General features: G+C 42.6%; 1 protein-coding gene across 1 annotated transcript; it reads left to right on the plus strand.

Moving 5' to 3' along the window:
* The first annotated feature begins 6,393 nt into the window (after positions 1 to 6,393).
* LOC116178969 (pickpocket protein 28-like) lies at positions 6,394 to 14,105 on the plus strand. The gene is made up of 7 exons (XM_031498637.1): positions 6,394 to 6,556; positions 6,603 to 6,845; positions 6,893 to 7,144; positions 7,194 to 7,666; positions 13,435 to 13,494; positions 13,545 to 13,728; positions 13,781 to 14,105. The coding sequence occupies exons 1-7, from the start codon at positions 6,414 to 6,416 to the stop codon at positions 14,043 to 14,045; spliced, it is 1,620 nt and encodes a 539-aa protein (XP_031354497.1). The 5' UTR covers positions 6,394 to 6,413; the 3' UTR covers positions 14,046 to 14,105.
* The last annotated feature ends 2,939 nt before the right edge of the window (positions 14,106 to 17,044 follow it).

Here is a 17,044-nt window from a genome sequence, read left to right on the forward strand (position 1 = left end):
GCCCTTCCGTTCCGTAACAAATAGGTCGATAACAGTTAACATTCGTTCAAAATGTTTGTAGACACGTTATCAGTTTGGGAATTCTTCACGCCCTTCCTTAGGGAACACCTACGTTCGTCGCTTACAATTTCTGTTAATTACATTTAATGAATTTTGGAATGAACGACTCATGTTAGAAGTGTTGTCATTTGTTTTGTAATACGCAAATGTGGGAAAAATCAATTGGAGGAACCCCAAATACCATTCCTCCTTGCAAATTTCAGCTGCCGTTAGTTCAATTGACAAAAATTGACTATATACAAAGAAAAATTCCTTGACTTTTTCTTCCTCAGTATCACGAAATTTTTCAAAAGTGCCTGATGGATAAGACCATGCAGTTGCGTGCAACAGGCTTTTTTTAATAAAGCGGGTTGAACTTCTTTCCTTTTTTCAAAATTTTGAGTTTCTAAGTAAACTCGCAAATTCTTTAGTCAAAATTGTTACTTAACCAACGACTGCCTGTATTGCTATGATTGATTTATTTGAAGATTTCTCCTCTTTTCAGTTTCCTGCAATGTAACTTCTTTGCAACACTCAATTGCTTTTAAAGAAATCCATTTTTGTAAAAAAAAATACATGCAAGACAAGACTACGCCAATTACTTACAGGTTGAGCTCTTTAAGAATTTTAAACCTCAATGACATTTAGAATTACTATGATTTTTTTTTTCTTAAAGATTAATAATCATAATAGGAATAAAGCGCACTTCACATACGACGGCTCTTTGGCGGAGTCAAGGCAGTCACAAAATTAAGTTGCATACAATCCACCCTCGGTGACAATGAAGTAGAAAAGACGAATTGTGCACATCCAATTGGAATCTTGCCGAGGGTAACACGAAACTTCTGTCAATTTTTAAATGACGCACATTTTCTCGGAATGTTGTCTTTTCTGGCGTATCCTTGTATTTTAAAAATACGGGCAAAACAGGGGCCAAAAGAATTGGAAATACTCGGTTAGACTGTCCCAAGTAGGAGAAAGCTTTCACTGCGTAAGAATGTGCACTTTAGTGTTTTTTATCTTCGTACGTAAACCATTCTTACGCGACGTTAACTGTCTATTCCATCATTTTGTAACGAAGCACCCGGAATTTCTGAGTGGAGTTTGCTGTTTATGAGGACCACTCTGTATAGTAACGATTGGTTTGGGCTTCGTTACATAGAAAACCGTAACTTTGAGAACACTCCGCAATGCCATGGAGACTAAAAGAGCCCAAAATTAATTAGTCCGCCTACGACCGCTCCTGTTGGAATTTTGGAATTATTTTTGTAACCACCGAGGGTTGTCATTCTGCCGAAGATGAGGGACTATTAATATTCTTTGGTACGGTTAATTGTTTATAGGCCGTTTCAGTTTCCCACAAAAAGTAAAAGCAAGGATAGAACAAGAATGAGATAACCGCCATCCGACTTGGTGACCGAAAAAGTGTAATTAACATAAAGTAAAGAGTTCATGAGCTTCCGTTTTACACATTCTATAAGAAAATTTTTTTTCCGGGTCGATCTGAGACTATTTTCTTTTCGTGGCTCAAAGAAAGGCAGGTTATAACCTTCCTTTTTTACCAAAAATCGACTGCACCAAGATTTCTCGGGAAAACACTTTTTCTTATTAATTTTGGTGCGTAGAATCCAAATCAATTCGTACTTTTTCGATGGGACTTCTCAATCCAAAGTTATGGACTAGAAACCAATTTCGAAAGAAAATTCAAAGGGCTGTAACTTTTGAACTAGTAGCCCAATTTTGGAACTGTTTGTAATTATGGATTCTACAGGCCACATTCTATAAGAAAATTTTTTTCCGGGTCGATCTGAGACAATTTTCCTTTCGGGGCTTCAAAAAAGGCAGGTTATAACCTTCCTTTTTTACCAAAAATCGACTGCACCAAGATTTCTCGGGAAAACACTTTTTCTTATTAATTTTGGTGCGTAGAATCCAAATCAATTCGTACTTTTTCGATGGGACTTCTCAATCCAAAGTTATGGACTAGAAACCAATTTCGAAAGAAAATTCAAAGGGCTGTAACTTTTGAACTAGTAGCCCAATTTTGGAACTGTTTGTAATTATGGATTCTACAGGCCACATTCTATAAGAAAATTTTTAATTTTGCGCACCAAAATTAAAAATCCAAAACAATTCGTACTTTTTCGATCAGACTTGTACAAACTATAACTTTCCCGTGCGACTCTTTTTCGTGATCAGTGAGCGACGGAGCCTGGGGGGAGGGGCGGAGGCAACAAAATTTGAGTGAATTAAAACTAAAATTATCCTGATTTAAAACCAAGGTCGAGTGTATTTTAGGGAGATTAATAAAAGACAGTAAATTTTACAACCACTACACGTTTTACGCATTCCTACGCGCATTTTTATCCCTGATAAAAACCTACCTAGCGTTTAAACAGATAAAAATCATCTGATGAAACAATCATCGAGCTGATTGGTCGTATATTAATGGAGTGTATTAATCAGCGGTAATTACCGGAACTCGTGTTGTTATATTTTACGTTTGAAACACAAATTAGTACTGGTTGTAACGATTGGTCAAAAATCGAATCTATTTTAAACCCGAACTAATCCCAAAACTACTGCCACTTTCTATTCTACTCTACAGGGGAGCCCGACCTGGCAGCACTTAGGCACACCGAAGGCCCCTTGTGCTTACCCCATTTCTTTTGCAACTAGGTTCAGAGCCCGTTCTTCTCAAGAAAGGATAGGACCGTGTTTAACCCAAGTTGCTCGACTCTCCCCGGCTCCAGATAGCTGTCGACAAGGACAGTGACAGACCACGTGTTCGGTAGTTTAATCTGCCTCGCCACACAATCTGCACGTGGGCTTCTCCACAAGGGGGTCCTGTTGAAAAGGACCTGGACTGTCTGAGTCCGGTACGGTAACCACCCGGGCAGCTACTTTCCAGTCGATCGGCCTTACACCTCCTCCCCACAGCCTGGGAATGTGTTTCCAGGAGATATGTGGAGAGCCTCCCGCGCGGTGAATGTATATCTGCCACATGGAAGCCTTAGTGTCCCCACTTTTTACGCCGGAGTTTTCAAAAGGATCTTACGAAGTTTTTTAACTCTCCGTGTTACCATAGAAGGACGTCCATGATCCTCATTCAGACCTTCGAATACGGTCCTTGTACCTGCGCTGACCAATCTTCTATTAAAGACCTCCTTACGAATCTTTTCAAGGTGTGAGTTCCACCAAGGTGTTCTCTTCGTTCCTGGAAAGGTCCGCACTTTACAGCTGCGGCCGCCTCATCCACCTGCTCTGTTTTCCAACCGACCAAGGATGGTACATCCAACCGTTCTGACAGTTTTAGTTTCGCCCACTATTTGGATAGTACACTATAAACTCAGCCCGCTCCTTGGTTTGTGGAGCCTCTTCCGAATCGTACGGCAGTTCACCAAGTGCCTGCTCCATCCCCTGCCATCTTTCAGCTGAAGTATTAGAGCGAGGAGATCCCTGAAGACCACGTTTATCGTTTATCGACATAAATACGAGCTCTAGGATTTAGTTGACTGTCCTTCTTATAATAAAGATAGTCCTGGCCCAGATCTTTTACTCGTCCCTTATAAAACCAAGGTTCTTTTATGAGGCATACGCGTTTGCAACAAGTTGACGTCCCTTGCTCTGCTGCAAATTGATCTGTAAGAAGGTTACCTTGCGCCGATGTACTAGGTTTCCCCTCCCCTAGCGATGCCGCCGGTTCCGGTCCCTGGTCGTAGCTAAGAACCGCCACACGAACCAAAAAAAGCTCGTCGACATCTTTCTCGATCTATCTCTGAGCGCGCCGGTAGTAATCCCGTAGCATCTTCGAAGTCGATAGCGAAGGATTGAGCCCCCTCCGTCGCAACTGCACCGAGTCCCGCTACTCCGACGGAGCTCTTTCCTTTACATGGGGCAGGCTGGATTTCGTCACAAAAGTGACGTGCGAGACCGCCGCGTGTGCCTAAAAGTTTTGCCGATGGAGTGCCCCGCGATAGGATGACTCATCGACACTAAATGCGAGGAGGACCCTGCCAGGCGTCTCCCCGCGGAAGAACGTCTTCCATAGACTCGTCCTGAAACCAGGATTTTGCATCTGAAGGCGTAGAGCCCGTACAGCACAGCCACCACTGTAATTACCCTAGGAACCTGCCTCCAAACCTTCAGAGACGCGTCATCCTAGGGCCTAATAAGAGGAACGATCCTCTCCGACAAGGTCCACTGGTCCTCGCATTCGACCACAATGGCACCCTGCGCATTCCAGCGGAACCCTGCCAGCCGAGGGAGCCCCCCCTCTTCTTCCTCGAATCATGATCTACATTTTTTTCTTCTTCCTGTCGCGATTTCTCCTTCCCTTTCTCTTCCTTTCCCCGTCTGAACTTGGCTATTGTTTTAATATTGTTCTATCCTTCCCACGGTAGCGACTCCCTTATTAAATTCACCCATGATTGTTGTATTTGTGAGATCCTTTATTTGCCAGCTCATTTTCCATCTTTTCTCCTCCTTTCCACCTCAGCACGTTCGCATCCATTTCTCCTCTTTCTTTCTCCCTTCATCCTCGTTGTCAAGGATTCTTTCGCCAATTTTCTTTTCCTATCGCCCCTTTCCTCGATCCTTTCCCATTTTTGTTCCTCCTCTAATATACAATTTTGTGTCCTTTGGTTTAACCCCAATGCCCTTAAATTATTGTCCAGTTCCTTCCGCCCTCGTATTTCCGTTCCGGACACGAGCACCTCGCTCACTATTGCATCGGAGAGGTACTTTCTTGTTCTAAAATCATTCTTGAACTTCCTCTCTCCAATTTTCCGCACCTGTCTAATCGCCACCACCCCCTTTTGCCTTAATTCTGTTATCTGCGAATTTGCCCGATTGTTTCTTTGCATTCTATTCTATTCTTCTATTCTTTTCCACCTCCATTTCCTTCCACTCCCCTTCTCAAATGTCATCATCTTCGACTTTTCTACATGTAACTTCATTCCTTCCCTTTCCCAATACCTTTCCATTCTTCCCATCTTTTTCGACCGCTGTTCCCATGATCCTTGCGTCGTGTGCATATGCCAGGGACACATTACTATCGCTCCACCTTGGCACTGTCTTAATCTCCTAATTTCCATGTCTCTTAAGCAGAAATTAAATTAGCTTGGGCTAAGTGGGCATCCCTGTCTTAATCCTTTACATGTATAAAACAGTTCGGACTCCTTCCCTTCTATTTCTATCCTCAACCTTGTCTGTCTACATACTTCCTTGATTCTACCCTGTCAATTTTCTCATCTTCCATACCTTTTCCCGTTTCACTCTGTCAAACGCTGCCTGTAAGTCTTTTTTTCGAATTCCTCCTCAGTCATTGTAGTAATTCTCCTATAATTCCCACACCATCTTTGTTCCCTCTTCTTAAGATCGTCACAATTACCCCTTCCTGCGCGAACACCCTGTTTTCACTACCTTGTTTACTAGACTTCTCATCCTTTCCTTGATCCTGTCTGTGGAGAGAATCCATGCCCCATTACCTATCTCGTCTCCCCCTTCCTTCAGTCTTGTTAATTCCTGCTCTTGGTATCTCATCTTCTTCACCGTCCTCTCTTCCTACCTCTTCTATAGCCCCTTTTTCTCATACTTTCATTGTAGTATCCTGACATTCCTCTAATTTTCTTTCCTCCCACTTGTTCTATTTTTTTTGGCTTTACAAGGTAAGAGTCATTGAAGATTTACTCATTACTGAACTAGCCGTGGTAGTAATCATTTCATTACTAAAAATTAATTGTTACAGTAACACCGGTGCCGTAGAGAATAAAATTGTACAAGTTACGAACAACGTGACGAATTGAAAGCATCCAAAGAAACAGAAAAATCTTTCATCCGAAAAACCCAAGTGTCGAAAGTGAAAAGGAAAGAGTTGTAGGAGTTGGATCCTAAGAAACTAAATAACCGCGAGGATCATAAGAATCTAAGGGATCTGATGGTTAAGTCGAATCTCAAGAAGAAAGGATCCCTAGGAGCTGGAAAATCGGTGGAAGAAGGAATCCGAATAATAATAAAAGGCGAGTAATTTAAATAAATCCAGATCAGAGGAGATCTGTAACAGTACCATTTTTACGTGTTATGATTGTTTTTAGTTGTTGTCGCCACCCAACCCTTAAATTATTATCCAAAGTGTCACAATATATTCGTGTGCACAATTTTCCCCCAAGAATACCTACTGCAATAAAATTTAATGAAAGTTTCCACACAAACAGTTGATGACTTGCTAATTCTTGCACCTTTGGGGGCTGCGTGTATGCGTCCCGCTGACAAATAATTTTTCAATGAACAACGCCTTTCGGAAAAACGCCCCACCTAAACAATTTGAGCGTTAACACTCCGAGTGCCATTAGTCTTCGGAAAAAAGCGTAACCATGTCCGTCGATTCGGTGAAGAAACCCCGAAAGTATCCAGGGTGCGTTAAGAACTTTTACGATTATTTTTCCGAGTACAGCGGTAACTCGAGCATTCACGGCATAAAGTACATTGGAGAGAAAAAGAGGACCGTTATCGAAAAGTGAGTATGCACCTTAATTTTCGTAACGAATTACGTTGTCGTTTAGACTGTGGTGGTCGGTGGTAATTCTGGCGTCTTTGTCGATTTGCATTTTTATGATAATCAAAACCTACGAAAAATGGCAGACGTCGCCGGTCATCGTGAGTTTCGCACGTAGTCCCACGCCAGTTTGGAACATACCATTTCCGGCGGTCACAATTTGCTCGGAAACGAAGACGAAGCAGAGCATTTTTAATTACACGAACGCGTACAACCGCTTTGAAAGCGGCCAAAACGTCACCAGCGAGGAGTACGTATTTTCTGTCACGGCGCCTTTTACAACCGTTCTTTGTTTAGAAACGCCATGCTGGAGCGGATCAGTCTCGTTTGCGATAATCACCTGCATCTTTCAGGAAATGACACCATTGACTATGAGACCATCGACTTCTTGGGGAAAGTCGCCCCTCCGTTTGATGAGGTCTTCTTCCAGTGCAAGTGGATGAATCAGATTCAAAATTGCTCCCGGCTTTTCACACCTACTCTCTCTGAGGAAGGTATCTGTTTCACGTTTAACATGCTGGACCGCGAAGAGCTCTACACTAACGCGGTGTAAGTGAAACCTTCTCCGACGCAATGCTACAGTATGGTTTGGTTCCAGGTTTTTCAACGGCGATTACCTCCACCACGGGGTGAAGGCAACGAACTGGACACTGGAAGATGGGTACCCGCCTGATGTTGGCCAGAACGCGTACCCCAAGCGTGCGATATCTGCCGGACAAGGTGCGGGGTTATCGGTTTGGTTGAGACTGTTCGAGAAGGATCTGGACTACGTCTGTCGAGGCCCTGTGCAGGGTTTCAAGGTTTTATTGCATCATCCCTCGGAGGTGCCCAGGGTGAGTCAGCAGTACTTTCGTGCACCTCTAAATCAAGAAAGTGTCGTCGCCATCAAGCCCGATATGATGACCACATCCGAAGGGTTGAGGAACTACGACCCCCACCGAAGGCAGTGTTACTTCCCTTCCGAGCGGCAATTGCGCTTTTACCAGGTGTATACTCAGCAAAACTGCGACGTTGAGTGCGTGACGAACTACACCCTCATTCACTGCGGTTGCGTATCCTATCACATGCCACGTAAGTACTGTAACGTGATTTATAAATTCGGGTTCGATTTATATCAATATTTATTAAACAAAACTAAAACACTATAAAAACTGTACAATTTATATCGACTATTTATATCACACACTTCGCAATTTATATTTCCGCGCTCGATGTTTCATCCGTACTCGATTTCGTTCGGTAGTACACTTACTGCGATGTTCGGTCCGCAACCATTTATACACGCAAGCAATGTAAGTCCAGAACACTCGCGTAATTACCGGATAAGTCTCGAATATTCCTATACAAATCCCACTATCGCGCGCGTAGAAAATTCCAGAGCGCCAAAGGCGACGTCATGTCTGGAGCGTTTCCGTTACACTGCCCCCTTCTTAATTCTGGACGTCTCGTTCAGAAACTGCGTTAGTATTACTTTTTAATGCCTCGTGTCGGAATCTGCAGTCAGAGCCTGCTCGACAAACACCTTTCTTGAAAAAGTAAGCAGTCCACAGTTTTGCGGAGGGTCGTCCCCTGTGGGTTGAAGCAGCATACTGTAATTCGAACGCTAGTGTTTCTAAAAATCACTTCGATCATGGTTCGCACTATCTTCCAGTCCAACCCATCTAAACCACATCCAATCTTCGGGATCGCCAAGCTATTTATGTCATAGTATGCCATGAGTTTCTTTAAGCTTTTTAAAGCAGACCAGAGGTTTTCATAGGTGGGTTTGCCTTCTGACGTTTTCTTTGAAACCAAGTAGAACAAAGAGCGTTGACTATCTTCCAAGCGCAGTACTTTACCCACTCGTGGTCTTTGCTTTAACAACTCGTCCATTCTTCCAAATCTTTTCCGGAATACGGAAGCTATACCTCTACCCATGCGAAGGTCTTCGGCGACACAATGGGCGATGGAAACGTTAATCGGAAGCTCAAAAATATTTTGACAAATTTCCTGAGTAACGCCAAATCGAGCTTTCTTCCGCTGGGCGTAATTTGACATAAAATCGTTAAACTTTGGCTCGATCCCAAAGCTGCGTTCCTCTTCTCGAATACCTCTAACTTCTTCGTTGTTGTTGGATCCGGCATATCGTGCGAGTTGATTAATGTGGACAACTTTCGGTTTCCGGTGGTTCATTCTGATACGATATATCACGTCATTTATTTTCTTGATCACCTCATACGGACCTTCCCATTGTCTTTGTAGCTTGGGAGAAAGACCTCTTCGTCTCTGTGGATTGTGCAGCCATACCAGATCTCCAGCTTCAAAAGTTTCATTGGCCGAGCGGAGGTTGTATTGATTTTTCATGCGATCGCTGGCAATCTGAATATGACTTCTAGCCAAGTCGTGAATGTCGTTCATCTACGCCTTTAGTTGGTCAACATAATTTTCACCTGCGACATATTCTTCATGGGGTTTACGCCCAAACTCGAGGTCACATGGAAGGCGTAGTTCACGACCCAACATAAGGCAGGCAGGAGTCTGACCCGTGGTTTCGTTGACGGCTGATCGATATGCCATAAGGAACAGGTGGAGGTACTGGTCCCAATTTTTCTGATGTTCTGCCACGACTTTTGAAAGATATTTACCCATCGTTCGATTCATTCTCTCTACCATTCCATCTGACTGAGGATGCAAAGGTGTTGTTCTGGTTTTATTGGCTCCTACCAATCGACAAACATCTTGGAACAAAGCCGATTCAAAGTTCCTTCCTTGGTCTGAATGGATTTCTATAGGAACACCAAAACGTGTAAAGAACTCCTTTACCAACACTTCTGCAACTGTTGCTGCCTCTTGGTTTGGAATGGCGTAAGCTTCAGTCCACTTTGTGAAATAATCCATAGCGACTAGGATATATTTATTTCCGCCATCTGTCTCGGGAAACGGTCCTGCGATATCGATAGCAACTCGTTCCATCGGACTACCAACGTTATACTGCCTCATGGGTGCCTTCTTCTTGGAAACTGGTCCGTTTCCAGTAGCACATAACTCACATTTTTGACACCATCGCCGGACATCTTCTTTACGGTTGACCCAATAGAATCGCTCACGTACCCTTTGCAACGTTTTCGTAATACCAAAGTGTCCTCCGGAAGCGCCGTCATGCAATTTTCGCAATACTTCCGACACTTTGCTTCTAGGTACTACTAATTGCAGCGTCGATTCGGTGCCATCTTCACTTTCAAGGGTCCTATACAACAGGTTGTCTTTCAGAGTCAGGCTATTCCATTGGCCCAATAACTCTTTACTTCAGGACTTGTGGCACTAATGTCTTGCCAGTCTGGTCTTTGTCCGTGGCGCATCCAATTCAGGACAGTTTTTATACTTGGGTCGTTTTCTTGGGCCGTTTTGATTTCGCTTGGCTTCCACTCCTCACTCTCTACAGTTGTTCGTCGCAGATGGCGAATCTTGTCTTCTATTTTAGAACAATGTGTGCAGTTGTCCTTGCACGGTCTTCTTGACAAAGCGTCTGCATTATTGTGAACTTTTCCAGCCCTGTGTTCAATGTCGTAGTCATATTCCTGAAGACGTTCTAACCATCTTGCCACCTGTCCTTCTAGGCTTCGGAACTGCAAGAGCCACTTTAGCGCTGCATGATCTGTCCTTATCAGGAACTTGCGGCCGTAAAGGTACTTATGGAAATGTTCGCATGCCTTTACCACACCCAGGAGCTCTCGCCTAGTCACACAATAATTCCTCTCGGGTTTCGACAGTACTTTGCTGAAATAGGCAATGACTCTTTCCTGTCCGTCTTGCAATTGAGAGAGAACAGCTCCAATGGCGGTGTTACTGGCATCGGTATCTAGCACAAACTTTCCTTCATTTCTGGGGTAGCCAAGGATAGGTGCGCTAGTAAGAGCTTGCCGGAGATGTTCGAAAGCTCTTTGACAGTCTTCACTCCATTCGTACTCATTGCCCTCTTCTGTCAACTTTATTAATGGTTTGGCAATGTTGGCAAATCCTTTCACGAATCGTCTATAATAGGTGCACAAACCGAGGAAACTTCGAATCTCGTGCTTGTTCTCAGGAATCGGCCACTCTTGAATCGCTATAATCTTCTCTGGGTCAGCTGTAACACCATCACGAGATACGATGTGCCCCAAATATTTAACTTCTTTTTGGAACATAAAGCATTTCTTGGGACATAGTTTTAAATTGGCCTCTCGTAATCGTCCAAACACCTCTCTCAGGTTCTTTAGGTGTTCTTCAAAAGTTTTTCCTACGACAATTACATCATCCAAATATACCAGACATGTCAGCTCTCTTGGATACTTTCCTTTAGATAGATTTTCCGATCTCACAGAGCGAATAGCCGAGATGGGTACACACTGTCCAACTGCAGTTCGTTTGCTTAGCTTAACAGGACTATCTTTCAAATTCATAATTCGAATCGGAACGCCATTTTGAACTTTTACCAGAGCCCTAGCTACTAGAAATTCCTTTTCGTTTGGTGCTTCGAGTATCCGTAGGCTTCCCTGGCGACAATATCCATCTAAAGTGGTCATTATAATTTTTTCACTAAGTCCGGGTATAATGACGCCATGAGTGGTTAACAGGCGGATGACATCTTCTTTGTCTTCATGGAAAGGGAGTTCTTCATCGCCGACCTTTAACACGCCCTTTTTCACGTCTAACACAGCTCCGAGTTTCTTAAGAAGATCCATCCCCAAGATGAATTGATGAGAAGTATCAGCAATTAGCACCTGATGATTGATGGTGGTCTTTCCGATGGTGACAGACATTTGTATTTCTGCGTGCGTTTTTATTCTTTCACCAGTTGCTGTTTTTAACTGCACGGTCGAAGATGAGATCCGAGAATGATTCTTCAATAACTCTGGTCTTGCAATAGTTCTTGTTGCACCTGTGTCTACTAGCAAGGATCTGTCTTCTCCATTAACTCGGCCGTCGATGTACAGACTCAGAACTCTTCCAGACGACGTAATGTTTACAGTGAAGATCGGGGCTTTGTTTCTGCAGGTCGACGATAGCCCCTTCCTATCGACTTTCTATGTTTTCCGACTGCTGCAATGGTTTTTTGGCAGTTGCGGCGAACGTATCCAATCTCGCCGCAATTCCAACATCGTGGTTCACGTTTCTTTGCCAGTGACTGTATTGCTTTATTGACCTTTTCTTCCATTACTTTACTGACCTTTTCTACCACTACTTTACTGACCTTTTCTTCAAAACTTTCAGAGCCACCTTCCTCTTCGATGGTTCTTACCCGGCTGTCACTGCGAGGTTCCACCATACGTACTCGCGCACTTCCATGACTAGCTTTCTTGGCGGCTTCGAATTCTAACGCATGGGCCAAAGCTTTCTCAATTTTGTCGTGCCTAGCCAGTCTCAAAGCCTGCTGGGCATCTCCATCACGAACGGCATCGATAAATGTTTGTACAGCCAGTTGATCAAGAAAGCTCTCCGGTGCCGTAGGGTTTGCCAATCGAATCAGTCTAGCGATGTCCGCTTCAAGTTCCTGCAAACTTTCTCCAGGTTTCTGCATTCGGTTCTTGACTTGGGCATAGTAAACTTGCTGAAGGTGTTTATCGCCATATCGCATTTCGAGTCGCGCTACTATTTGTTGGAAGTTCTGTTGATCCTCGGGGATGGTCCGCAACACATCCAGAGCATCTCCTCTCAGAGCAAGAATCAGGGCTGTAGTTTTGTCTTGAAGAGTCCATTTATTTGCCGCAGCCGCTGCTTCAAACTGTCGAACGTACGTGGTCCAAGGAATCTTACCATCAAAAGTAGGTGGCTTTACTCGGGCTTGCTGAACGTCGCCTTCTACTCTTGTATTTGTTTCTGGGTCGACCTTCTTGTAATGAGTAGACTGTGGCACCTCAAGAAGACGGTCCATCAGTAATTCATCTGGGGCACTACTAGTACGCTCTTCCGTAGTCAGTCGCAAGAATTGCTCGCGCAGCTCTTCATACTTGTGCTCAATCTCAACGAATGTTGCTTTAAATGTTTTGGAAACTTCCGTAATTCTATCTTCAACTTTTTCTTCAATTGATTTAGAGACTTCTTCGATAATCTTTCTATAATTTTCCTCCATCTTTTCGAACTTCTCGTCCATTTTTCTAGAATTTTCCTCAATCTTCTCGAATTTCTCTTGAATATTTCTAGAATTTTCTTCATTAATCTTTCTAGAATTTTCTTCCATTTTCTCGAACTTCTCTTCAAAATTTCTAGAATTTTCTTCCATCTTCTCTTCAAAATTTCTAGCATTTTCTTCCATCTTCTCTTGGTTGCTTTTCATTTCTTGTTGCAACACCTGTTGGCCATTTTGGATTTGCTGGAGCAAATTGAGCATCGTTTCTTCCATTTTAGCGGCAGCAGATCTTGTTACAGGCATACACAAGCAGAAGCACTTAATTTAATCTTACTTTTAATTAATTTAATTAACCCCACACCTGACACCAATGTAACGTGATTTATAAATTCGGGTTCGATTTATATCAATATTTATTAAACAAAACTAAAACACTATAAAAACTGTACAATTTATATCGACTATTTATATCACACACTTCGCAATTTATATTTCCGCGCTCGATGTTTCATCCGTACTCGATCTCGTTCGGTAGTAAACTTACTGCGATGTTCGGTCCGCAACCATTGATACACGCAAGCAATGTAAGTCTAGAACTCTCGCGTAATTACCGGATAAGTCTCGAATATTCCTATACAAATCCCACTATCGCGCGCGTAGAAAATTTCAGAGCGCCAAAGGCGACGTCATGTCTGGAGCGTTTCCGTTACAGTACCATAGTGAAACGCGTGTAGTGTTAGCTGTTTCGTTTCAGATGACGAAAACACCAAGCTGTGCGGATCGGGAAAGACCCTCTGCGTTCATAACGCATCTGGTAAGTAACGACTTTTAAGTTCACCAGCTCACCACGTATCACAACCACAGTCGATTTGCTCATGGAGGAGATCGAGAACAAGTTCAATAAAAACGCGCAGGTTTGGGACCGACCGGATTGCGACTGCCTACCGGCCTGTACCTCACTGACTTACAACTCAGAAAACTCCCAGGCAGATTTCCAGTGGTACAAAGTGTTTGAGGCGACCAAGGCCAAGTATCGCGGACTAGCTGGGTGAGCTCCTCCGAAATCGCAAACACCTACCGTAACCTAAGCGTTCTTTCAGCGCAAACCTGACCAGTATCACCCTCTTCTTCAAAGAAATGCAGTTCATCACGTCGGAGAGGAACGAGCTGTACGGTCCCACGGATTTCCTCGCCAACTGCGGGGGGTTGCTGGGACTGTTTATGGGATTCTCGCTTCTTTCCATAATTGAAATTTTCTACTTTCTGTCTTTGCGTTTGGTGTGCAACCTCAGGAAGTACGGCCGTCACTATTGGTCGGGCTCTCCCGAACTGTTGGAGGACGACGCTTACGTCCACAATGAGTAAATGCACCGCGCAGGTGACTCATGTGCTTTTGTCACTCTTTAATTCGTTCATGGTGTAAATGTGAAGCTCTAATAAATTAATGCTTAAGCGGATACTTTTATTAGAATTTAAGGTTTTGTGTAGTGACTCTGAAGGAAACTTGCACAAAGAAAGGCTAAGGAGTCAGAGAAATGTATGGGAGTCCCCTCCTGTTCCTCTGCGAGTTGCTACGATTTTCTTGGAATTTCTCCTACCTCTTGTAACGGTAGCTCTAAATTGGCATTTGTTGTGTCAAAATTGGAGAGTAAACTTTTCCAGTAAATAACACAAGTGGTGGAATTGTAAGAAATGGCCTGTGTGCAATTATCTTTTCTACGTCTGTTAACTTCTATGGCGCATTGTTTTCGTAATGGGTTTCGGAAACTTTAGGCTTCGGAGAATCGTAGATAAAAGGAGTAATTTTATCTCAGTAGGGTTCTAGTTTTGAATTTACAAACATACCGCATCAAAGTGAACGTGAACAAAAGTATGTCAGGCGATAACAAGAACCCTATTGCAGAGAGAGAAAATTTTGAGTACGTCATGGAGAAATATTTAAACAAATCCGTGCTTGTGACAAATGGCGACTTACTTGCAATTTTATGTGTGCTAATAAACGAATTACAGTAAAAAAAAAGGGGGGGGGGATGATGAAACAGCTTTTTAGGAGCCTGGTTCGTAACACGGTCTTTTTATTTACGGGTGATACAATTTACGCGAAGGAACATTTTCGAATCGGGGAACCTCTTTTCAAATAAAAACGGGATTAAATAAACTGACATTAAACCATGGGGTCAACCACTGCGCAAAAATATGTCCTAGAATTCCAAAAGGAAGAGACCTTCAAAAATAAGGTATGTACCTATGTCGCCCTATTCGAGAACGCAGAACCCCCACGGTCACCGTGACATCCCCCCCCCAACCCGCGGCTCGAAGTCGTACGTTTAACCGTCTCGAAGCAGCGAATTTTTAAGCGCGCATGCGCCCCTCCTCAAGCGTGCAGCCCAGCGGCTCAGGGGAGCGTCCCAGATGCCATCTTGTCTTAAAGACAATTGACGTAAAGAATGCTTCAAAAATTTCATCAAAATCGGCTCGCTTTTTAAGCAATTATAAATGAACTAGCCTCATTTTCGGCAATATTGTATGAATTCCAGGTAATTATTATAAATCAATAAAAAGTAAGTCAGAACCTAAACAATAGCTCGTAAAAAGACTGAATTCCAATAGTTTACCAGCAATTCCGTAACAATTCCATGAATTCCAAGAGCTGGTACACCAAAATTCCATAGTGCTTGCCCCTTGCGTTATATTTTGCGTCGATATTTCTAAAGGAATCGGCATTTTCCAAGGACAGATATAATAAATTGTTACAAAAAGAAAATATTACCCACGTCAATAATTGTGAGTTACTTTAAATGTTTTTTACTTGTGTAAAATAGTAGTCGGTTATTTTAAGAATTTGCATACTTGATTTTGTTTGAAGTAATTTTAATATTCTTAAAGGAATCGACCTATGAGAACCATCTGCATGAACGGATTTGTATTACATTTATGAAAACGGATTTGTTTTCCGGCTACGAATTGTTTTATCTTTTTTTTTCGATTTGTTCGTTGCTTACGGCAGTCGCCCCCACGGTCTCTCTGACCCCCCCCCCCCCTCCCTTCCTATCGCTCGTGCTTTGAAGTCGTACGTCGAACCGTCTCGGAGCAGCGAATTTTTAAGCGCGCATGCGCCCCTCCTCGAGCGTGCTGCCCAGCGGCTCAAGGAAACTTCCCACATGCAATTTTGTCTTAAAGCCAATTGACGTAAAGAACGCTTCAAAAATTTCATCAAATCGGCTCGCTTTTTAAGAGATTATAAATGAACTAGTCTCATTTTCGGCAATATTGTATGAATTTCAGGTAATTATTATAAATCAATAAAAAGTAAGTCAGAACCTAAACAATAGCTCGTAAAAAGACTGAATTCCAAAATAATTCTATGAATTCCAAAAGTTTAGCAGCAATTCCGTAAGAATTCCAAGAGCTGGCACACCAGAATTCCATAGTGATATATATTTCGTTATATTTCGCGTCCATATTTCTAAAGGAATCGGCATTTTCCAAGGATAGATATAATAAATTGTTACAAAAAGAAAATATTACCCACGTCAATAATTGTGAGTTATTTTAAATGTTTTTTACTTGTATAAAATAGTGGTCGGCTATTTTTAAGAATTTGCAAACTTAATTTTGTTTGAAGTAATTTTAATATTCTTAAAGAAATCGACCTATGGGAACCATCTGCATGAACGGATTTGTATTACATTTATGAAAAAGGATTTGTTTTCCGGCTACGAATTGTTTTATCTTTTTTTCGATTTGTTCGTTTCTTACGGCAGTCACCCCCACGGTTTCCCTGCTCCCCCCCAACACCCCCGCTCCCCAGGATCCGCGGACTAGCTCAAGTCGTTACGTTCTCGAACCGTGTTTCGGAGCAGCGAATTTTTTAAGCGCGCATGCGCCCCTCCTCAAGCGTGCTCCCAGCGGCTCAGGGAAACTTCTCAGATGCCATTTTGTCTTAAAGCCAATTGACGTAAAGAATGCTTCAACAATTTCAATAAAATCGGCTCGCTTTTTAAGCAATTATAAATGAACTAGCCTCATTTTCGGCAATATTGTATGAATTCCAGGTAATATTATTATAAATCAATAAAAAGTAAATCAGCGCCTAAACAATAGCTCGTAAAAAGACTGAATTCCAAAAGTTTAGCAGCAATTCCGTAAGAATTCCAAGAGCTGGCACACCAGAATTTCATAGTGATATATTTCGTTATATTTCGCGACCATATTTCTAAAGGAATCGGCATTTTCCAAGGATAGATATAATAAATTGTTACAAAAAGAAAATATTACCCACGTCAATAATTGTGAGTTATTTTAAATGTTTATTACTTACTTGTATAAAATAGTGGTCGGTTATTTTTAAGAATTTGCATACT

The sequence above is a fragment of the Photinus pyralis genome, unplaced genomic scaffold, assembly GCF_008802855.1.
Source record: "Photinus pyralis isolate 1611_PpyrPB1 unplaced genomic scaffold, Ppyr1.3 Ppyr1.4_LG8, whole genome shotgun sequence".
Classification (NCBI taxonomy): Eukaryota; Metazoa; Arthropoda; class Insecta; order Coleoptera; family Lampyridae; genus Photinus; species Photinus pyralis.